At 39.1% G+C, this 24,694-nt stretch overlaps 1 protein-coding gene across 1 annotated transcript; it reads left to right on the top strand.

Moving 5' to 3' along the window:
• The first annotated feature begins 22,437 nt into the window (after nt 1-22,437).
• On the top strand, nt 22,438-23,899 carry LOC110912465 (transcription factor DICHOTOMA). Its single transcript, XM_022157188.2, has 2 exons — nt 22,438-23,575; nt 23,671-23,899. Exon 1 carries the CDS (start codon nt 22,623-22,625, stop codon nt 23,541-23,543), a length of 921 nt encoding a protein of 306 aa, XP_022012880.1. The 5' UTR covers nt 22,438-22,622; the 3' UTR covers nt 23,544-23,575; nt 23,671-23,899.
• The last annotated feature ends 795 nt before the right edge of the window (nt 23,900-24,694 follow it).

The following is a 24,694-nucleotide window of genomic DNA, read 5'->3' as shown; positions in this document are numbered from 1 at the left end:
TGCCCAGCTGAGCACGGGGCCGTGTTCGTGTTACTAACGGGGATAAAACCCCTTTTCTTTTCATTTGTTCACTTCAACACGACCCGTTACCCCGAAAACTCTCTGGTTCTGCAGATTTTCACGTTCTTCCAACATCCAACAACGTCAAGGTATGATTCTATCGTCATAGTTAGTTAGATTAATCACTTGCATGTAGTTTAACATCAAAAATTTGGGGAAAAATCTAGGGTTCTTCAACTTGAACCGAATCAAACCTCAAATTTTTGCTTAGATCTGTTAGTAGTAGTATAGTTACATGTTATAGGAAGTAAATCAACTTGAATTGTTTGTAGATTTGCTCGATTTCAACAAAAACCTCTAACCCTTGTTTTTAACCGAAAAAGATGAAATTGAAGTGGTAAACGGTTTGTTTTTGGAAAAACGGCACTTGGGGTTTCATTTTCGGGGAAAACCGCCCCTACTCAACCAAAAACTTTCAAGTTTTCGGGACCGGGTCGAAAAATTGGATTTTTGGGAAACAGACGCCTGAGCACGGGGTCGTGCTCAGCGAGCACGGGGGCGTGTCCAACTAATTTCCTGCGAACATGGGGCGTGACCAGTGTCCACGAGGCCGTGTTTAGCTGGCTATTTTCAGTTTTCTTCGAAAATTTATTGTTTCGTGCTAATTGTTTGGTGTTTTCTTTCAGATGGCCATGAGATTCACAAGATTCAACCAGAATGAGTGGGCTGCTCAAGCCCGGTTTGAAATTCTTAAGACAAGGCCCGAGGAAAACCCACGACAAGTCTGCCTAGACACCTTAGAAGCAGTAGGGCAGATTGACCGCTTCAACACTCTAGTCACTAGTCCACTGAGGGCAACTCTTTGCACTAGACTCCACTCGTTTCACGAGTACAACATGGAGTTCTATAGCACGTTTGCCTTCAAGGGAAAAGTAGAGCCGTTTGATGAAGAGGCAGTGGAGTTTCGTTGTGCTAGGAATGTGCTTTCAATATCAATTGCACAATTTGGGGCAATCATTGGGTTGTATGCTAAAGAGGATGCCGGAGATGAGGAAACACGGGTGGTCTCCGTGAACTCCCGCAAGATCAACGTCAAGCAGCATGGGCTCAAATTGGGGAAGGAGCCTATAACCCAAGCCAGACCAAGAGCACACAGTTGCGGGACCCTCTATACCTCTACATTCATAGGGTCCACAACAACTCCCTCTGCCAAAGGCACGACAGTACTGGTGTTGTAGGCTTACGTGATCTGACGGTCCTCCACTGCATTCACAACCGTGTGCCTCTAGAAGTTCCACACCTGCTCCTCCGCAACATGCACCTGAACCTGCTAGCCAATCCCCCGACCCTTATCTTCTTTGGAGGGTGGATCTACCGCCTCTTCAAGAACTTTATGCAAAGGATGCCAAGGTCCTTCAAGAAGGGCCCATGGTTGGGAAAGGTGGATCTCGTCATATGCCGCTCAATGGGGATTATCAATGAAGCAGGTGACGGAACGATTCGATTTCAAATGGTTCAGGGACATGTGTGGAACCCACAAGAGGCTCTCGTCCATCACGCCCCACAAATCCGTCCTCCACCCCAGTTCCAGTATCAGCATCATGGTGATCCGGGCCAGTCATTCTCTCAAGGAGGTGGTTTTCCTAATTTCTAAAGTTTACATGATCTCTTGCAGGAAAACCTTATGTGCACCCGCAACACCTACAATTTGGAAAGTAACACGTACACCCGAGTCCGAGCAATGGAGAGGAACATCTCCGATATGCAAGATAACATCGACAACATCCGGGAGTACATGGCGGGCCAAGGAGGAGATGACGAGGACGAAGATATGGATTGAGATGGAGGCGTTAGGAGGTGATGTGATGCGGTTGAAGGTCTTAACATGTTAACCCCTTTTCTCTTAAAAAAGATTATCTGGCCTACGTGCCAATGTTGAACAGTTTACTTTCCGTTAACACTTTTACTTTCCTACATTTTTCTTTTTTTTTTTTAGTTTGTGTTGTGGATGTTAAACTTATGGTAAGGTAGGATGTTTGTTATTTGTGTGGTGTGGTATTTTTAAGTAAAACAGGTATCTTGGAGGCTTGGAAGCACTAAGTATTAGTGCTACATAAGCCTGGAAACCAGAACCGAATGCCAAAACCCGTTTTCGAAGATTGCATATTGTCAACACGGGGCCATGCCCAGCCAGTACGCCTCCATGTCCATTGCCCAGAACATACTGTTTGTTTAAAATCTGCCCAGCACGGGGTTGCGTCCACCAGGCACGCCCCCGTGTTCACCTTCTGTAAGTTTTCGTTACTGGCAGTCTGAACACGGGGCCGTGTTCAGATGCCCAGTAACACCAAAACCTTGTTTTAAACACCTTTTTACACATTCAATCAAACTAAAAGTTTATTTTTGGTACACATTGAGGACAATGTGTAATTTAAATGTGTGTGTGTGGGGGGGGATGCTAAACCTTGAATTTTGCAAGTGCTAATAACAAGCCTTACACAAAACTCTATTGGATCTGCTAATCACCCAAAAATTTTTCAAAAACTTTTCATTTTTTTATTTGTCTTAGTTTAATTTGGTAATAACAAGTTCTAAAAATGTTATATTTTTACAAATTTACAACCGATAGCGTCGTGATAAAAAGAGCCAACATAAGAAAATTATGAAACAGCATGACAAATTTAGTTAAATTTCGATTATATATACTTGATCACATTATCAACCCATTCCCACAAAAAGTGAGTTTTGAGCCTTTATTGAGCATACAAGCATACATCTTTAAACTAAATGCTCATTTTTCGTTTCTTGTGTGAATAGCCGCTTGGATCTTACGACTCTAGAACTTGCCACGACGATACATTCCCGATCCTTACCAACTTAATCCCAAATAAGTAAATGATGGAGACATTAGGACTAACCCATTTCTTTTCAACACCATTATTTTTCATTTTTTATCACCTACCCAAAAATCCCCCTAGTAAACCCCTTTGAGCCCAAACCTTTTTGTTTCTAAACCCACAAAACAAACACCCTTTACCCACAAAAACCCTTTTTTTAAACCCCTTATTTTTGTAAAAAGCTCGGTTTCCTTGTGACGTTTCTTATAAAAAAAAGAGAGTCTAGCAATAAATAAACAAGTTCCTCAAAGAAACCTTGTTTGAAAATGTTTAGTTTAAATAAAAGTCACAAAAACAAAAAGTTTTACGACTACCGACGCTATTTACGCTTTTAGCCCTTTCTACTAACCACTAACCCAAAACCACCTACCTCTAACCCAAGCCTAACCCTTCCCAAAGTCCTCTTGATATTTACAAAGGTTTATAGTTAAAAAGGAGGAGGATTGATTGCTTGGCATGCATATGGTAGAAATAAGTTCCATGCCGGTCTCGAGTGTTTCACAAAAATACATCTTCAGCTGAGTGTTGAGAGATCTCCCGTGAGGAATGTGAACTTGTATATAAATAGAATTTTAAAGAGGCATGTTATGCCCAAATAAGTAATTTCTCTTATGAAACATTCAAAATAAATCATAACGAATAGGATTGTAAATAACATAAAAATAAAACCCAATAAAGATCTTTTCTTACTGGTCTTCAAATTTGGAAAATATGATTATTATTAATTTGTTGGTGTTAGAAATTTTATACTATGATTAATAAATTAACTACTGGCTGATTCAGGAAATTTGAATTCTGGAATTAATTAATGGGTTTTTTCATTTATGTTGTTTGAGATGTTTGGAACGAGAGATCTTTAATATGAAAAGTTGTTTCCAACTGAAACATAGAACATTCCATCACTTGAGTGAACGAATCATAAAATCTATTAATTGAGGGAATTGAGTGGAATGAATTCTAATCCCATTTTCTTTTTCTATTCAACCAAACATGGTTTTAGACAAAATTAATTCAAATTCTAATTCCTGAGAATTCAGTGAAGCAACCGGGCCCTAAGACTGACCTCATCAATGGAGGGAAATACTGGTACCTTCTCTGTTTAGGATCATTAGCAACAATATTCAGATTTAGCATTCGCATGAGCACACAGATCGTTGGCATTAGTAGCCGCACCAATAGCGGTGACAAGGCAAGTGTCGCTGCTAATGCCAACATTTCTTGTAGTATTCTGGGTAGGGAAAACTTTGGTCATGTTTTTTTGTGGATGCTACGGGGAAGTCTGGTGGGCTTCTTAGTGTTTGAAGGAGATAAGTGTTTCTTTGTAGGGATATTATGAAGAAGCAATTTATTTGTTGTTATTTGAAAGGTTAAAAAGCTGTTATCTTGATTATCATGTGGTTAATGTGTATGATCTTAGGAAATTTTCTTCAATAAGTCTAGTGTGGGAGGAATTGATCTCTTTGAATGCTTTTAGACAGGTGTTTGGGTTTTCTTCGGAGATTTTATTTCTGTGAGATTTTCAAGAGAAACGCTTAATTTGATTTTTGATTTGGCTTGTGTTGGTGCTCTAATGATTTCTTATTTGATTCAAGCCTTTTAGAGTTTCCCATCAAAGGAAAAAGATTTACGTTTTGTAAGAGTTGTGGTCGAAAGTTTAGTAAAATTGACAGATTTTTTATAAACAAAGAGTTTATTAAGTCTTAGTCTTATTCATCATTTATGGCTCTCCCTCTTTACCTGTTAGATCACTCTTCTATCATTTTGAAATCGGACCTTCTTGACTACGGGACCAACCCTTTCAATGTGTATAATTCTTAGTTAGATCTTCCCGAATTTAAAGTTGTGGTCTTGGAGCCTAATTCCTCTTTTTTGTTCGAAGGTCAACCATATGTGTACGTTGTGGAGAGATTCAAGCACTTTAAATCCATAATCAAACAGTGGATGAAGTCTAAAAGTTGAAGGATTGTGAAAGTTTTGACTCGACAATGTCTTCTCTTAATGTTGGGATTGAACTCTACCAAAGAAACAGATAATAAAAGCCAAAACTGGATCATAGCAGTGGATCCAGAATAAGCAGATGTTATGCATGCAAATCTCTCCCCTTGAAAGTGGTTTCAACATCTGCTGACATCCTATCCGCTGATCATGCAAACTGCTGACCTACAACTGTTGATCAAGTCAAAGACTGTTGAAGAACTAAAGCTCTGCTGCTCAATCTACTGCCTTGTTTCAAGCACTGCTGATCATGACAAGTAATGCTGGGTTCACAGCAGTGGAAGGATGCAGCAACTGTTTATGTTTACTTTATGTAATGAATTGTAACATCAGTAGTTAGCAAAACAGTAGTTGTTTAGATCAGTAGATAGAGTTTTTTAGTTTGTTAGATGTCACTTTCATGGTGACGTCAGCTTAGATGCTCAGTGGTTTGCTAGTGCCTATAAATAGAACAGTGCTCTGTACTGTTCTGTTTAGCTCTTCACCATCTTCTTCCTGCACGAACAAATACTGAGCTCGGGCTGAGGGGGAGTTTGCAAAGCATACATGCAATTGTAATCAAAGTTTGAAATAAATTTAAGCATTTGATTCTTTGTTGAAAATGTATGTTTGAAAGCATTTCTTCTGTTTGATTGTGAAAAGTTTGCTTCCATTTAATTTTCGCTGCATAACTCATTCATCAATTCATCTAAATTCAAACACAAATCACAATCAATCCAAACTCAGATCCTAACAATTGGTATCAAAGCTTGGACAGTCAAATTTGATTTAACAATCATTTTGACGTAAATAGTTCAGCTCGCAATCGTTGATACTGATAGTTTGTTCGTTTTGTTGAAAAACAGAGCAAGGTTTAATCACCGATAAAGTTAATTAATCAGTGCCTGTAAAACAACCAGGATGTCGTCACAATCTCAAGATGATAAAAATAACATTGGTTCGCTTTTTAAACCTCCTATGCTTAAACGAAATGAATACAACATCTGGGAGAGAAGGATGTGTCACATCCTTGCTCAACAGAACACTGGATGTTGGAGGTCTGTTGTTTTTGGTCCTCTATTCCTATGGTGCCAAGTGCTGAGGATACAAAGAAGTTCGTTCCTAAACCAACTGAAAACTATACTGAATCTGATTTTCAAAAGTTCGAACTCGATGCCAAAGCATTTAGCATCATAGCTTCTGCATTACCCAATGAAATCTATGCTGGGCTGTTACACTATAACAGTGGCAAAGAATTATGGGATGCATTGAAGGAACAATTTGGGGGAACGAAAGAGGTTATTGAAAACAACAGGGAAATTCTGAATCAGCAGTATGAAACATTTTGTCATATCAAAGGGGAGTCACTAACCCAACAATTTGAACGTTTCTGCTGTCTTATCAGTGAACTAAGGCTTGTTAAAGTTACATTTCCAAATGCAATTCAAAATAGCAGGTTCCTTAGATCATTGCCCAAAAAATGGGACACAATTGCTTTTGTCACCAGGAATTCAGCTGAGTTCAAAGATCTGACCCTGACCCAACTCCATGGTAGACTCCTGACCTATGAAAGGGAGTTAAACCAGAAAAGGAAGTTGCAAGAGTCTGGTAAAGTTGCTGATGACTATTCATTTGGCAGCACAGCTCTGTTTGGTCAGGAAGAATCTGGTAGCAGCAGTAAGGATCAGAGTTATGATCATTTTATTGACATAACTGTTGGTGGTAATTTTAACAACTCTGATTCTCACTCTGCAAATTATGCTTTCACTGCAAATACTGAAAACCGGATGTCAGATAACTTGTGCTTTGAACTAAATGATTTGCAACATTTTGATCCCACTGACTTAGAAGAGATGGACACTTTGTATCAATTGGCTTTGCTTAGTGTTAGAACAAGCAAATTCTACAAAAGAACAGGGAGAAAATTCCCAGGGCTTCATGGGAATTTAAGGGTGGGGTTGGATAAGTCAAAAATCAAGTGTTACAAGTGTAATAGGCTAGGTCATTTTGCTAGGGAATGTAGGAGTCAAACCACTAGTCCCATAATTACTCACCCTAGCTCAAACCCTAGACCACAACAACAAAACACTGTGCACTATACCCAATATGCCCCTGCAGCACATGTTAACACTACTCATTATGCTGCAACCCCTGTGCCTGTGCATTATGTTCAAACCACTGTTCCACAAATTCAGTATGTTCAGGCTCCTGTTCCTCAGGCACAGGTGCAACCTGTTGCACCTCAACAAGCTGCTCCGACAGTGGTTCAACCAGATCAGCAAAGCTTCTTCACATAAAGCTTTGTTGATTGGAGCAGCATGCCTAATGAACTTGGTGATGAAAATTTTGCTCTCTATGCCTCTAATGATACTTTTGATGATGAATTTTGTTTGATGGCATTAGAGTCAATACCAGAAGGGGTAGAAACTGAAGGTGAACAGCTAAGTGCTGAAACAGCAGATGAAGTTGCTGAAGCAGTGGTTACTGCAGTTGCTGGTGAACTACTGCTGGAAGAAAATTCAGAAACCCTGCTTGAACCACTGTCTGACCCCTGATCCAAAGAAGACAAAAAGGAAGAAGAAAAGAAGAAAGCTGGTGAGGAAGAAGTTAGAGCTGATGAAGAAGGTGATCATCAATGTGACTGTGCCATGATGGCTGCTGCTAAGGTATCACCTCAAGTTCTTGAAAAACTGTGTTCAGACAAATGTATTATTGCATTTGCTAACATCAAAGAGGTAAATGAAAACCTTAGGGATAAAGTCTTATCTGATGAAGTCAAATTTGAAAAGTCATTAAAAGAACTTAGAAACAAATTGGCTGAAAAAGATAAAGAGATCAGCAGTCTAAAAGAAGAGCAGAGCATAACCAAAACTCAACTCCAAACTATGGTAGAAAAATATCAAGTTTGTAAAAAGGAGTTAAGAGTCTACCCAGATCACTTGTGAAAGATGGGTAGAATCTTGTAAAGGGTATGAGGTTATGCTTGAGAAACAGCTTAAAAGCAATGTCAAGTTTGGTATAGGACATAGAAAATATGATGATCTTGTAAACACTGCTGAAATACAAGCTGTTTCATCTGAAATAATACCAACGAACAAAAATGGCCAAGAAGTTAAAATAACTGACAAACTTGGTAACAAAATTACTCTGGAAAGATCTGTGGGATCTTCAACTTTTGAAGAGATTGAGAAATACGAATTTAAACCCACATGGTCTGATGAGTGTGACATCCTGGAAAACTTCAAACCAATGGATTTCACAACCACTGATGGTGTAAAAGCTCCAAAAGCAAGGGTCATTCCTATCAAAGATATCCCAACAGAGGTTCAACACTCTGTTGCAAAGGAATCTAAGAAAAGGAAGAAAAGAGAAAAGATTAAAAACCTGTTTTGTGATTTTTGTGAAAAGAGGAATCATCTAACAAAAGATTGTTTTCATCTAAAAGCACATGATCTAAACAAAAGAAATGTCATTGTTCCTGCTGAAAGCTGCACCATCTGTGGTAAAAATAACCACAAAACTAAGGAATGTGTGTATCTCAAAAACTTTGATGAGAAGAAGAAAGAGTACACTGCAAAAACATCCTTAAGTTCATCAGCATCATCTGTTAAATTCACCAAGAAACAACCACTGTTTGTCCCTGTCCAAACTGCTATCACAAAACAGCTGAACCGAACATCTGTTCAAAGGGATGTACAGGTGACTGATGCACCTCCAGCCAATCATTTCTGAAAAGGCAAGGAAAAAGCATCATACCAAAGGATTCCACACGTTTATGAGGCTTACAAAAAGCCCTCTAAACCAAGGGTGAACAGGCATCCTTTTGGTTATCAACAGATGATGGGTCAAGACCCCCAACAGTGGATAGAAAAGAACATTCCCAAAAATGTTCAAACCCCTGAGCTAACCACTGTCCATACACTTGCCACCATCCCAGACACTGTTGAGACCCCATCCAAAGCCTTATTGGCTTTGGAGACCTTAATGAACTAATCCTTTTACTTCATGTGCAGGGAGCTTCTGCATGCTTAGATAGTATTTGGTATGTAGATAGTGGAGGCTCCAGGCACATGATAGGATGTAAAGCCCTTCTTCAAGACTTCAAAATTCATGGAGGGGGTGATATATCCTTTGGTAATAATAGTAAAGGGAAGGTTCTGGGGTCTGGTACAGTAAAGTCTGGAAATGTAAAATTTGAAAATGTCAATCTTATAGACAATCTAAAATTCAACCTCCTGAGTGTGTCCCAAATGAGTGATAAAGGGTTTGGCTCATTTTACACAAAGGACTGTTGTAGGATTGTTGGACCCGAAATGGTTAATAAGATTGAAGCAATAATCAACAAAGGCTCAACTAAACTTGTTACTCAAAGAAGTGGCAATGTTTATGTTGTTGATATGTCAAAAGAGTGTCCCAGAGCTGATGCCTGACTGTTCTCTGCTGCCTCTAGCAAAGAAACAGAACTATGGCACAGGAGATTGGGGCACACAAATCTTAAGAAAATCACTGCCATTTCAAAACAGGGACTGGTAAGGGGTTTACCTCAAAAACTGTTCTCCTGTCCTGAGCATTGTGTTTCCTGTCTAAAAGGAAAACAACATAAAAGCTCCTACAAATCCATTGATGAGTCCAAAACAACCAAATGTTTGCAAATGCTTCATATGGATTTGTTTGGCCCAGTAAAAGTCATGAGTCTAAAGAAAAAGAGATATTGTTTGGTTATTGTTGATGACTTTTCTAGGTTTACATGGACTTACTTTTTACACTCAAAAGATAAGACTGCAGGCATTCTGCAAGACTTTGTGAAACAAGTTGAAAAGCAGTTTGACCTTCCAGTGAAAATCTTTAGAAGTGACAAAGGCACAGAGTTCAGGAACAAGGAGTTGGATGATTTCTGTGTGTCAAAAGGAATTGTGAGGCAATACAGCATTCCAAGAACACCAGAACAAAATGGGGTTGTTGAAAGAAAGAATAGAACTTTGATTGAGGCTGCCAGAACCATGCTTGCAGATTCAGGTTTGCCATTGACTTTTTGGGCTGAGGCAGTAAACACTGCTTGCTATGTCCAAAACAGAGTTTTGATCAACCCCAGGCATCAAAAGACTGGCTATGAACTGCTGTATAAAATAAAGCCATTAATCTCATATTTCAAAGTTTTTGGCTGCCCATGCTTCATTTTAAACTTAAAAGATTCTATCTCAAAGTTTGCACCCAAAATTGATATGGGATATCACCTGGGATACTCAAGCACTGCCAAGGCCTACAAAGTGTTAAATACACGGACCAAGGCAGTGGAGGAGACTTTAAATGTAAAGTTCAATGAACTTTCATCAATGAAAATCCCAGCAAACCCTGCATAATTGTTTGATCTTGATAAATTCCCTTTTGAAAATACTGCTGTCAAGACTAACAGTGCAGGTTCATCAGAGAATTCATCACCAGACTATGGATATGAGATCATCATTCCCCAAAAGTCTGCTTCATCACCTCGAGAGTTGTTGACCAAAGTAGCCCCTTCACCCCTGCTTCCACCTCATCAAACATTGCTGAAAAAAGTCCTCAAACAGTGGATCAAAGTCAGCATGTGTCCTCACCATTACCCCCTATGCCACCACCTTTTGAAGCCACTGCTGGGTCATCAAATTCACCAGCAGGGGTTAGCTCAGATGATACACATCTGCAGCCCTCACCACTCAATGCCATTGTTCCATACCAAGGAGAGCTCATCTTCTTGAAATCTCATCCACAAGATCAAATTATAGGCAACATCAATGAATGGGTGCTCACAAGAAGTCAATCCTAAAACATTTGTTTTTTTGCTGGTTTTCTATCACTCCATCAGCCAGTCAAGTACCAAGAGGCACTGAAAGACAACAACTGGGTAGAAGCCATGCAAGAGGAGCTCCAACAGTTCAGAAGACAACAAGTATGGGAGCTTGTACCACTGTCAGAGAATGTAAGTCATATTGGCACAAAGTGGGTCTTCAAAAACAAAACTGATGAAAGGGGTATTGTTGTCAAGAATAAAGCTAGGCTTGTGGTTCAAGGTTACAGACAAGAAGAGGGCATTGACTATGATGAAACTTTTGCCCCTGTTGCTAGACTTGAAGCAATCAGACTCTTTCTGGCCTTTGCTGTCAACCACAACATCAAGGTGTATCAAATGGATATAAAATGTGCATTCCTCTATGGTAAGATTCAAGAAGAGGTATATGTCTGTCAACCTCCAGGTTGTGAGGATCCATTTAATCCAGATCATGTTTACAAGCTAAATAAAGCTTTGTATGGCTTGAAACAAGCACCAAGAGCCTGGTATGAAACTCTTTCCACCTTTCTACTCTCCATTGGTTTCACCAGAGGCAGAATTGACAAAACACTGTTTTTAAAATGGAGAGGAAAGGATTTGATGATTGTCCAAATTTATGTGGATGACATCATTTTTGGAAGCACATGCAATACAATGTGTGAAGAGTTCAGGTAACTCATGACAGCTGAGTTTGAAATGAGTGCAATGGGTGAACTCCAGTGCTTTCTTGGTCTCCAAGTAAGGCAGCTGCAAAATGGCACTTTCATCCATCAGGGAAAATATGCCAAAGAACTTTTAAAGAAATTTGATATGGATGATTGTAAGCCATGCAGTACACCCATTGCAACCAATAAATTGGTCATGTCTGATGAAAAGGATGATTTGGTTGATCAGACCTTATATAGAAGCATGATTGGGTCTTATTGTACCTAACTGCATCTAGACCAGACATCATGTTTGCCACATGTGTCTGTGCAAGATCCCAATCAGCCCCCAGAAAGTCAAACCTTATTGCTGTAAAAAGGATATTCAGATACCTCAAAGGTGCTCCCACACTTGGTATCTGGTATCCAACTGATGGTAAAATTGAGCTTTCAGGTTTCTCAGATAGTGACTTTGCTGGATGTGACAAGACAAGGAAGTCCATTTCAGGAGGGTGCCAATTCCTAGGCAATTGCTTAGTGTCTTGGCAAAGCAAAAAGCAAGCAGCTGTTTCCACATCCACTGCTGAGGCAGAATATATAGCTGCTGCAAGCTGTACAGCTCAACTGCTCTGGCTTCAAAATCAGTTGCTGGATTTTGGTATCACTGCCTTGAAGACACCACTCATGTTGGATAGCCAGGCAGCAGAAAATATCATCAAAAATCCAGTTTCTCACTCAACCACCAAACACATCGACATCAGACATCACTTTGTGAGGGATTGCTATGAAAAATGTTTGATTTCTCTGCATCATGTTCCAACTAAGGATCAGCTGGCAGATGTGCTAACCAAAGCATTAGACACATCCACCTTTGAAAGCTTGATCTCTAGGATTGGCATGCTAAATATGGAATAACAGGCAAAATCCTGTTTTTCTATAAATAAAAGCATTAAAAAGTTTTCAGAAAATCAAAAATCCATCCTAAAAAATAGCTAAAAATGAATTTTTCATTAAAATCCTTAAAAGTCTGCCATAACCACTAATGAGTTCAAAAGACTGTTCTACTTCAAAAGACTGTCCACTGCTGAAAGCCATCCCCTGTTCTCTCATTTCTTTGATAAACACTGTTGTTCAAAAGCAGTGTTGTATCCACTGATGAGCTATCCACTGATAGCAAAAATCATCCACTGCCTTCCGTACCGTTACAACCACTGCTTTCTTCAGTAACTTTCACAAAAGTATTGTCCTTCACTTCATCAGGGGATGGTACGTGGACAGTACATAGTAGTCAGATCTTTTGTAACCGCTGCCACGTCAGCCTTCACTTTCTCTCCATAAAACCCCCTTTCAAGCCCCAAACAGGGTTTTACTATCGAATTGAATTCACAAAAAAATTCTCTTCTCAAAGCAGTTTCCTCACATTTCATCAAATTTCTCCATAAATTTATCGTCGTCTTCAATACGATGACCAAATCAAAGGCTTCCACAAAATCATCTTCAAAAGCTGCCTCTCAAAAGGCTACACCCACCGAAATTCCACATAAAATTTCAAATAATCTTCTGGGTCTTCTCACAAAGCCCGGCACCATCGATACCTTTGATTCCATCCTTGATATGCTTAATGCAACAAAGTACATAACTTTGTTAACCGTCGATGCACCAATTAACTTGACGACCCAAAGAGAGTTCTGGAAGAATGCAACCCTTGAAAAACAAGGTGAAACTGTCACTACCATTACCTCTTCTCTAAAGGGTAAAACTGTCGACATCACACCGCAATCCATATCAGAGTCTTTCAGCTCGATGATCAGGAAGGTAAAGATTCTTTCACTAAAAAACGAGTTAAAAATTGACTTCATTGAGAGAGGGAATGCAGACACAATGATGAAGAGGGATACCTTACAAAAAGGTTTCTTCCCTCCTGCAACAAGATTTTTATTCCATACCCTCCTCATGTGTGTTTCAAATAAAACCACTTCTTTTAATGAAATACCATTGAAGATTCAAAACCTGGGATATGCTATTCTTCAAGAAGAAAACTTCAATTATTCCCAGGTAATCTTCAATGATTTGGTTAAAAATGTTGAAACAAAATCATTCTTACTGTTTCCAAGATTTTTAAGTTATTATTTTGAGAAAAAAAATCAGTAAGGATGATATTGCTGTAATAAACCAAGGTGAATCTCTACAAATGCATAGCTTAACTGCTGAAACTTTTACAAGAATGTCAACAACTTGCAAAACACAAGGAGAGGTGCCTGAGCAGAATTTAGCAGCAAACACTGCTCCTCAGGTATCTGCTGCTGAGCCCACTGCTCAAGGTGATCAAGATAGCAAAACAACTGCCTTGAAACCCACACCTAAAATCACCAAAAAGCCACAGAAAAAGAAAACTCAAAAACCCCCCAAAACCTATCAAAAAGGCAACTCTGGAGGATGAGATACCAGAGCAGCTGCCTGTGACAATACAAAAGTCACATCAAACCACTGCTGCTACTTCCTCACAGCAGTTGGTAAAAATATCTCAACCCATAGCTGAAACTCCTCCTGTCTCTTCACAAAAAGAACAGGTTGTACAACAAGGGTCACCACATCATGATGCTCTGGAAGCACTTGTTTCCATCATCCACAACCCAATACCCGGGGCAAATCCTCTTTCTACACCCAAACTCACATCCCCAATTCCCCCAAACACCAAACTACTGTTGGATGCAATTGATTTGAACCTGGCACAAACCAGTCCTTCTCACTCACCTGTTCATGAGAATATACCTCAACATGAGACTGGGCCTGATGTATCAAACTTTGCTAACCCACAAACACAACCTGATGAGGTTACACCCCTTGAGTTACAAATAACTCTTGGTGGTAATCCAAGTGAAGCAGCCACTACAAGTGTTGAACCTACAGGTTTACACTTGGACAGTGGTTACAGCAATAAGACTTCCTTGGAGGAAATTCCTTCCATAACACCTCTGTTATCTGCTAGTGAGTTTGTTTTAACCACTGGTTCCATCAAAAGATTATCAAGTGTTGAAGGAAGAAGACCCCAGTACCAAGAAAAAGGGGCATCAATTGTTGATGTTAGGAGTATACTCCCTACCTCAACCTCTGATAAAACCACTGCTAGTGGGAAATTAGATGATCCCATTCAGTTGGGTGATGGTTTAAAGTACCAGGAATTGACGGAAAGAGTTGAAAAACTGGATAACTCTGTTGCAGAAATCAAAGAAATGTTGCAACAGTTGTTTACAGTTCAAATGGTACAATCCACTGCTGTTCCACCTCAAGCACCTGCTCCTCCACCAGCAGACGTTACAAATGAGCTCTGGAACCTTTTTCAACCTTTTCTCCAACAACAACATCAACTGGCTGAACAACAACATGAAAAACATGTTCAAGATCTAAAAAATACAATGGAGTCTAGGTTCAAGGATACAAAAGATGACATCAAGGCTATCCAGGCCCATCTGTTGACAACCACTGGCACTGCTCCTCCGACAGTTCTTTTTGTTGATGAACTCCCCCCAGATAATGCCAAAAAGGGGGAGAAAATTAAGGAGTGGATAAAGAAAGGGATTGATAATGGGTTGTATCTGGATCAAGAAAAGGATGCAATGCTTAGAAACATTCCCCTGCTAGATGGTAGCAAAAAGGTTGATGTTACCCAGAATGCACTTTATGATGGTGTCATAAGTGTAAAAAGGGATAGAGCAGCAAAGGATTTGTCAAGGTGGAATGAGGAGAAGAGAGCTTTCATGAAGCTGAATGCACAAGATTGTTCTGGTGAAAAGGATGATCAAAATCCTGTTCCAAAAAGAAATCTTACTAGAAAAGTAAGGAAATCCAAGTCCACACCATCAAGTCTTCCAAAGCATACTTCAAAACCACCATCCAAAAGCCACCAACAAAGCCCGATTCTGGCTTGCCAGTTAGCTCCTTGATATGCCCTTAAAAAACATATTCCCATTTCTTATTAATCTTGAGGTAAGCAAAGGTTTCTTGCTGCGTGATCGATATGTGCTGAGGAATAGGCTGATCACATTGGAATGGAATTGGAATATGTTATTATGGAGGGAGATATCAAAGAACAATTGAAAATTTTGCTAGCTAAGTTGGAGGGTTTCAATTACAAAAGGGGTGGGAATGAAATCACTAATCTTTACACATCCAAAGTTGCAAGGGTTTATTAGTATATAGTTAAAAGGTAGTTATATGGCGGTTACAAAGTACAGGGACTAAAGTTGAAAAAACAGAACCCGTCAACTAACACCCCAAGGGTTGCGACACCCTTGGAGTCGCACCTGTTTGATCTCGGCCACAAGGAGAAACAAAGGGACATGACTCTTGGACAAGAAGACAGAACCTTTCAAGATTGATTCTCATCTACACAATCCAAGAGACACACCCGCTTATGAAGAGACGCGTCTATTCGTTCGCACCTTTTAGAAACTATAAATATGGATAGATTTCATTTGTAGAATTCGTTCATGTTCATTACATTCAAGTTCCTTACACTCATTGTATTCATATTCATGTTATATTCAAGTTAGTTTATCATTTGCGATCTAGAGATCAAAGATCATTCTGGGCAACAATTGGTATCAGAGGATCAGGCTCTAGGCGTCGCAGGGAATTTGCGATTAGGTTTTATTTTTCAATTCGCAAGTTCAATTCAGTTTTTTATTTTCGGTTCATGGTTATCGAACCAGGGGTTAGCAATCTAGGGTTTTTTATTCCGGGGTTTAGTGCGAATTAGATTGATTGATTATTACGCGTCGGGTTATACACGGGTTACGGATTAGAGGTTTAGCGAAACCAAGAAAATTAGTTTGTCGAAAAAGTGAAGATTATTCAGTTAGAAGATATGTCAGGAACAACAACTCCACAAATCGTAATTCAAAAGGAAGGAAGTTCTCTTCCCAATTCCAGTGTCTTATTTTGAAACCAACAAACTATACGGTTTGGGCAATTCGCATCAAAATGATTTTGGAAGCGAATGGACTTTGGGAAACGGTTGAACCGGCAGGAAATACACAAACAGGTGTTAAGATAGATAGGTCGGCAATTACTTATCTGTTCCAAGCAATACCGGAAGATGTTGTATTGCAAGTTGCAAATTGCAAGACTACAAAAGAAATTTGGGAAAAATTTGAAAACAAGACATGTTGGCGTTGATCGGGTACAAAAGACTCGTTGGCATACACTAATGTCAGAATTCGAGTTAATGCAAATGAAAGAAGATGACATTGTGGACTCTTTCTCCGCAAAGATAAACAATGTTGTTACACGGGCAAGTGAATTAGGGACAACACTGAGTCAATCGACTTTGGTATGGAAACTCCTAAATGCCGTGCCAGATAAGTTCACACAGATTGTCGCCTCCATGGAACAATACTCCGATTTGGAAACTATGACGTTAGAAGAAGCGGTCGAAAGGTTAAAGACTTATGAAGAAAGGCTAAGGTTAAAGAAAGGAAGCCCAAAAGATAGCCAAGATAAGTTGATGTTTACACATCATGACAACAACTCAGGAAGAGGAAGACAGTTCGAAAACCGCAGGCGTGGTAGGTTCAACCAACCATGTGGAAATTGGCGAGACAATGAAGACAAGCAAAGCACTAAGGATGAGGGATCTTCATACAGACCTAGAAGTGGAAATTCTAAGAATTGGAGGAAGTTTGGAAGGAATCAAACAGATACAAGTAAGATCCAGTGCTTCAAGTGTCAAAAGTACAGACACTTTAAGAAAGATTGTCCTGATAAAGAAGTCGTGCAAGAACACTCAAATCTCGTCGAGGAAGACGAAGCACCCGTATTGCTAATGGCAATACAAGAAGAAAACGTTGTTCAAGAAAGGGTTCTACTAAACAAAGAACGCATAGAACCAGCAAGTTACGCAACAGAAGATGAAAGTCTATGGTACTTAGACAACGGGGCAAGCAACCGCATGACAGGTGTGCGTAGTTACTTCAGAGAATTAGTTGAAAAGGTGACGGGGCAAGTACGTTTCGGTGATGGGTCGCACGTAGAGATTAAAGGCATGGGTTCAATACTGCTGGAATGTCCAAACCAAGAACAGAAGATTGTTTCACAAGTATATTACATTCCAAGTCTGAAAAGCAACATATTGAGCCTAGGATAACTCATAGAAATCGGTTGCAAAGTAGTTATGGACGGAGACTTACTGACAGTCCGCGACAGAAATAGAAAGTTACTAATGCGAGTTAGGAGAATGTGGAACAGGCTGTATAAAGTAAAATTGAAGATTGGAAGGCCAATCTGCCTGCTCTCAAACACAGAAGATTTAGCATGGTTATGGCACGCGAGTTTAGGCCATTTATACTTCGATGCCAATAAAGAAATGACTCGAAAGAACTTGGTACATGGAGTCCCTCAAATAAGTCATGCCAATCAAGTATGTAACACATGCTTATTAGGAAAACATAGTAGGACACCATTTCCAAATCAGGCAAAATTCAGATCTTTAAGACCTCTGGATTTAGTCTATGGAGATTTGTGTGGTCCTATATCATCACCAACACATGCTGGGAGGAAGTACATATTTCTACTTGTAGACAATTGCACTCACTACATGTGGGCATATTTACTAACTTCCAAGGATTAAGCATTCGAAACTTTCAAGCAGTTCAAAGAAAAGGTCGAGACAGAAACTCGAACCAAGTTAAAGATGCTAAGGACAGACAGAGGAGGAGAATTCACATCGGCTTAATTCAACAAGTATTGCAAAGACAACGGCATAGCAAGACAGCTTACAGCGTCGTATTCCCCATAGCAAAATGGAGTAGTGAAAGAAGGATCAGGATGATGTTGTCAACAACTCGGAGTATGCTCAAGGCAATGAACATGCCATAAAATTTTTGTGGTGAAGCAATAAGACATACATTATATGTATTAAACCGGATTCCAACAAAGGCTTTGGTGAACAAGACCCCGTATGAAGCTTTGAAAGGAAGAAAGCTGAATCTGGAACACTTAAAGGTTTTTGGCTGCACAACATACGCTAAGGTATTACCACTTCAACAAAAGAAGTTAGACGATAGAAGTGTACCCGTGATTTATCTTGGAATAGAAGAAGGATCAAAGGCATACAAATTTTATAATCCGGAAAAGAACAAGATATGTGTCAGTAGAGATGTAAAGTTCATGGAAGGTCAACCATGGAACTGGAATAGTTATATGGAAATGATAGATTCAGGGAATCCCGAATGGACAAACTTTGTCATTCAAGAAGATGACAACCCACCAGAGTTAGAAGAAAATGCACCAAGTAGTCCTGATAGTAGCGGGTTACATCATGAAGATTCAGGAGTAGATCAGACAGAAGAACCAGACTCCTACGTAACCCCACCAATACATTCGTTCAATCAAAACTCATCAGGAAGTTCAAGCAGATTATCAAGTAGAGGACCATCTACATCTGAAAGCACAACGGGAAGTATTAGTGACACTCCAGTAAAACTAAGAAGTCTCGAAGAACTATATGAAGAGACAGAGGAAATTCAAGTAGATCCACAAGAATTACTACTTGCTGAAAACCAAAGAATTACAAGGAAGCATCTAATGACAGAAAGTGGATTGAAGCAATGAAGGCTGAGTTAGACTTGATAAACAAGAATAACACTTGGAGATTGACAGAGTTGCCAAGAGATCACAAGGCAATAGGTTTAAAGTGAGTATTCAAGACTAAGAAAGAGGAAAATGGAAACATGGTTAGACACAAAGCAAGGCTGGTAGCATACGGATATGTTCAGCAACATGGAATAGACTTTGACGAAGTCTTTGCACCAGTAGCACGCATAGAGACAGTTCGACTAATGTTGGCTTTAGCAGCATATCAAGGTTGGGAGGTACATCACTTAGACGTGAAGTCTGCATTCTTACACGAAGATCTCATGGAGGAGGTCTATGTCTCACAACCCGAAGGATTTGTAAAGCCAGAAGATGAAGGAAAGGTTTACAAACTATCAAAAGCACTGTATGGATTGAGACAAGCACAACGTACTTGGACCACAAAGTTAGATCAAACCCTAAAGTCACTTAACTTCAAAAAGTGCACTTTAGAGCAAGCAATCTATACAAGGACAAGTAAGACTTCTACACTGATAGTCGGAGTCTATGTTGATGATTTGATAGTCACTGGAACATCAAGGAAGGAGATAGATGTTTTCAAGTCTCAGATGGAGAACAAGTTTGAAATGAGCGATCTAGGATTGCTAGTGTAGGTCCACTAGAGGAGGCTTGTAGGTCCAATAGAGGAGGATCTAGAACAATCTATCCTTGTTACCGAACACACCTTGTTGTGCGGAATCCAAACGGGTATGCAACTGAGACAAGAACACGAGATACAAGACTAAGATTCAAAGTTAAGGTGCACTTGTATTGATACTACAGAGTTTGTTTACAAAGTGATAATACAAACACCGCTCTCAAACTCACAGTATACTCTCCTTTGTTCACTTTTGCGTTCTCTCTGTTGTGTGTTGTCCTTATCTGTTTGCAGCTTGCCTTTTATAATGAAAACTTATCCACACCCACGAAGAATACAGTTGGCCCAATAGAAAGCCCATGTTCGTGGAGGTTCTTCGCTGAAGGGTTCTTCAGCAGCAGCAGGTTCTTCGGCTATGGAGTTCTTCGCCTGAGGAGGTTCTTCGCCTGAGGTGGTCTTTCGTGGGAGTCAACATCAACCAACAAACACCTTCATGAAGTATGTTGTTCATGTAGACCATGGGTTCTTCATGAATGGTTCTTCAGCACATGATGGTTCTTCATGAATGGCAACATCAGGTCTTTCATGGATTGCTGCAATTTGAAGAATTGCAGATCACAAACTGACAGCAGACAAACAACAAACACATATGCGTCTGATTTGATCATGTACTAAGTTAAATAAGTTCGGAATCACTATGGAGGATGTCGTGCTTTGGACTTCACTTTGTAACGCGATCGAACCGAACCGAGTCATGTCCACATAATATGTATCAACAGGTAGCATATTATCTAGGAATAGAAGTTATTCAAGCAGGGGGTGAGATAGCCATCAAACATACATGCTATATCAAGAAGATACTCAAAAACACTGATATGTTAACCTGCAACGACACAAAGATTCCTATGAATCCAGGAACACAGTTAACAAAGACTTAAGAAGGAAATCAAGTAGATGCAATGCATTATAGAAGCCTGATAGGTTCTCTCGGGTACTTATTGCATACAAGGCCAGATCTATGTTACTCAGTCAGTCTGCTTAGTAGATTCAGGCAAGAACCAAAGGAGCATCACTTGAAAACAGTGAAGCAAGTACTACATTATATCAAAGGAACTAAAGAGCATGGAATCATCTACAAGAAGCAAGGAGAATGTAAGATCACAGGTTATAGTGATAGCAGTTGTGGTGTTAATACAGACAAAGGAAAAGGAACAGTCTGGTATTTTACTTTGGAGAATCACCTATAACCTGGTGCACACAGAAGCAACAGACAGTGGCATTATCATCATGTGAATTAGAATTCATGGCAGCCACTGCAGAAGCATGCCAAGCACTATGGCTTAAAAGATTACTAAGTGACATTACAGGATGGAAGGAAGAGAAGATAACATTAAGGGTGGATAATGTTTCTACAATAGCACTCATTAGAAATCCAGTCTTTCATGGAAGAAGCAAACAAATTGACACACGCTATCATTTCATAAGAGAATGCGTGGAGAACGAACTCATCAATGTGGAACACATAAATGGAGAACTACAACGGGCAGACATACTAACAAAGGCACTAGCAAGGGTCAAGTTTGCTACAATGCGAGAACTGCTCGGAGTTCAAGATCTACAACAACTCAAGGATGTTCAAGATTAGGGGGTGAATGAAATCACTAATCTCTACACATCCAAAGTGCAAGGGTTTATTAGTATATAGTTAAAAGGTAGTTATATGGCGGTTACAAAGTATAGGGACTAAAGTTGAAAAAACAGAACTTGTCAACCAACACCCCAAGGGTTGCGACACCCTTGGAGTCGCACCTGTTTGATCTCGGCCACAAGGAGAAACAAAGGGACATGACTCTTGGACAAGAAGACACAACCTTTCAAGATTGATTCTCATCCACACAATCCAAGAGACACACATGTTCATGAAGAGACGCGTCTATTCGTTCGCACCTTTTAGAAACTATAAACAGGGATAGATTTCATTTGTAGAATTCGTTCACGTTCAGTACATTCAAGTTCATTACCCTCATTGTATTCAGATTCATGTTATATTCAAGTTAGTTTATCATTTGCGATCTAGAGATCAAAGATCATTCTGGGCAACAGGGAATACATGTAGATGGCCGGCGAATAGATCGGGGGAGTTTTCTATTGCATTGATGAGGAAACTGATTTATCAGTTTAAACGAGTTCCATCCATTCGTATCTTGGATTGGAATTCGTGTATTCTCTTGAAGGTGAACACTTTTTGGTTTGAGAGCGTTGCAATCCCCTCTCCCGACTTCTAACACTCTAATAAAAAGAAATATCATCAATGCCCCTAATATATTTAGTCTTTGCTTCTCTTCGTCGAAGTTGGTTGATCATATCTTTACTGGATGTTACATGGTGCAACATCAGCCCTATCTTTGCTTTCTCTATTAATGGCATTTTCCAAGTCCATAAACAAGTTTCGGGAATCACCAAAAGAGTAAAATCGTGCAATCCATGGTTTTGGTGGCATGTTTGAGTATATGGCGTGCACGAAATAGATGGATATTTTCAAACGAGCCAATCAACAATCAAAACATTTTTGGTGAGATGAAGTCCATGAATTTTTTTATGGATCAAAATAGGAGTAAATGTCTGGTTTTAAAATGGATCAAGTAGAAATTAAAGTTCTGTTGAGTAATACGTTTTCGTTGTTGGATGTTTTTTTTTGCGCTTTTTGCCAGTGGCTTGCTAGCAGGTTAGCCGGTTTTGTTTTAATGAAAGTTGTTTCGCGACATAATTGATTAGAAAATAAAATATTTTCCTACTGATTTTCAAATTTTATTTCTAAAATGAGCTACTGTACCAGTGTGGTCCTTTTGGGGTAAAAGACAAATTAAAAAAGTTTGTAACGTTCTGTGAAGTGAAAATGAGCACTAAATTGTGCCCTAAAAGGGGATATGCATAGTTGAAAGCCAATAAGAAAAGAGGAAAACTTCATCTTCAAACTAGCCTCCATATCATACTTGAATCAATGAACCTCCGCCTGAACTTCTCAATAAATTATTAATACTTTTCAGATTTTGTTTACCTTATAATATTCAATGTTTCCCTCAAACCTTGTTCAACCACATCCTTCATCCATCCATGTATTTCCTTCTTCCAGCTCTCTCTTTGACCTTGAAAAAGATGGTGTTCACTTCCACCATCACTACCACCACCACCACAACAACCAGTTTATCAACGGAGATTGCTTTTTCCATGGGTATAACACTGCTCCTCCCCCGGTCTTGACCGACAATATTAAAGGATCAGGGTTTCATTATAGCGATGATCACAATAGTCTTTTAGAGGCAGTAATTTACCCCTCCAAGAAAAAAGTAGCAAACATGAAGAAAGATGGACATAGCAAGATCCACACTGCTCAAGGCCCTAGAGATAGGAGGGTCAGGATGTCCATTGATGTTGCAAGAAAGTTCTTTTATCTTCAAGATTTGCTAGGGTTTGACAAAGCAAGCAAAACCCTTGATTGGCTCTTTACCAAGTCGAAAATAGCAATTAAGGAGTTGGTTGAAGAAATGAAACATTGTTCATCTCCTGGTGCTACTGATCAATGTGAAGATGTTTTTCAGGAAACCCTTAAAAGATCTGGTGAAGAATTAGATAAAGGGGAAAAGAAGAAGTCAGCACCCAAGTTCGTTGACGCGAAAAAGAAGCGAAAATACAGATCTGTGGTTGATGTGAATCAGTCACGGGCTGAGGCGCGAGCAAGAGCTAGGGAAAGGACAAAGGAAAAATTGCAAAGTAAAAAGCTTGATGATGAATCTAAGAAAGTTCCTCATGAATCAAGCTTTTGGAGTCAAATTGAATCAAAAAAGGAGTTTAATGAAAGGACTAATGAGTCAATTATGGAACCCAAAATTCCTATGTCATCTTCTGTGGTGTATGGTTATCAGCACAATTTTCTTGTGCCAAACGATTCAAGCTCTCAAATCAAGTACACAAGTTTCCTAAACTTGCACTAGTTCATGAGCAGCAGTGTTTAGATTTACAAGAGGTATGTTATATAAATACTGACACACAAATCTATTGTTTACCGAATTGGGTTATGCATGATCTCAGTGATTGTTGTATATTTGTTTTGGATAACAGAATGTACGTTGATTGAGAAAGTCATTGGGTGGTTATGGTGATCCAGCAACGGGATTTTGTGATACTAAGAATTTGTTTTATGGAGCTGGAGTCAAAGTTGTAAGCCAATAATTGTTGTGACTAAATATTAAGGAACTCTATTTATTGTAAGGATTTAACAGACGTTATCTTTAGATGATCCATAACTTTAACATCATAAAATAACTTGGTTAACAATCTGTCTTTAGATGATCCATGAACATCATAGAGATTTGATTCTAACAATACAGTATAATTATTATTATTATTATTATTATTATTATTATTATTATTATTATTATTATTATTATTATTATTATTATTATTATTATTATTATTATTATTATTATTATTGTTGTTGTTGTTGTTGTTGTTGTTATTATTGTTTTTATTTTTATTTTTATTTTTATTTTCATTTTCATTTTTATTATTCAATGGCTTTGAATGGCCGCAAAACATACCAGATCGACAATGCGTGTTACAAAGAAATAACCCACCTTTTATATTTATTTTTAATTTTTTGGGTTTTCCATGGTAAGAATGGAAACAACTTGTAAACATTTTATTTATCTTTTCCTAACTATTAAACTTCTTGATAGAATATCTGATTTCTATTGTAATTTTACATTTTTTTCTCTTTTCTACAGAATATAAAAAGCCCTAATTTGAGCATCTTGTTAGAATAGGCTCCGCCTATTCGGACACCCACTGCGCCTAAATCCACACTTTTGCAAACCTAGACGCCTCGTATAGACCTATACGAGGCGTCCATGCACTGAATTCGATGGGTGTACAGAGGGTGTCAGGCACGTTGTTTAAGGAACCCTATACGCAGGGTATGGGGCTATACGAGGCGTCTCTGTTTGGTATTTTTTTTTGGCTGAAATGAGGGGTGTTTTGGTGGGTTTTGGGTTGGTTTTTTGGATGGTTTTTGAAGATGTGTTTTTTTGATGAAATTTTTTTAGGTTTTAAAAAAAGTTTTTTTTTTCTTTTTTACACTATAAAA

Source organism: Helianthus annuus, chromosome 15, assembly GCF_002127325.2.
Source record: "Helianthus annuus cultivar XRQ/B chromosome 15, HanXRQr2.0-SUNRISE, whole genome shotgun sequence".
Classification (NCBI taxonomy): Eukaryota; Viridiplantae; Streptophyta; class Magnoliopsida; order Asterales; family Asteraceae; genus Helianthus; species Helianthus annuus.
The sequence above is the reverse complement of the archived record's forward strand: the minus strand, read 5'-3'. Positions and strand labels throughout refer to the sequence as shown.

Coding starts and splice junctions, on each gene's coding strand:
- LOC110912465 (XM_022157188.2), top strand. CDS start 22,623: ATGTTTCCCTCAAACCTTGTTCAACCACATCCTTCATCCATCCATGTA.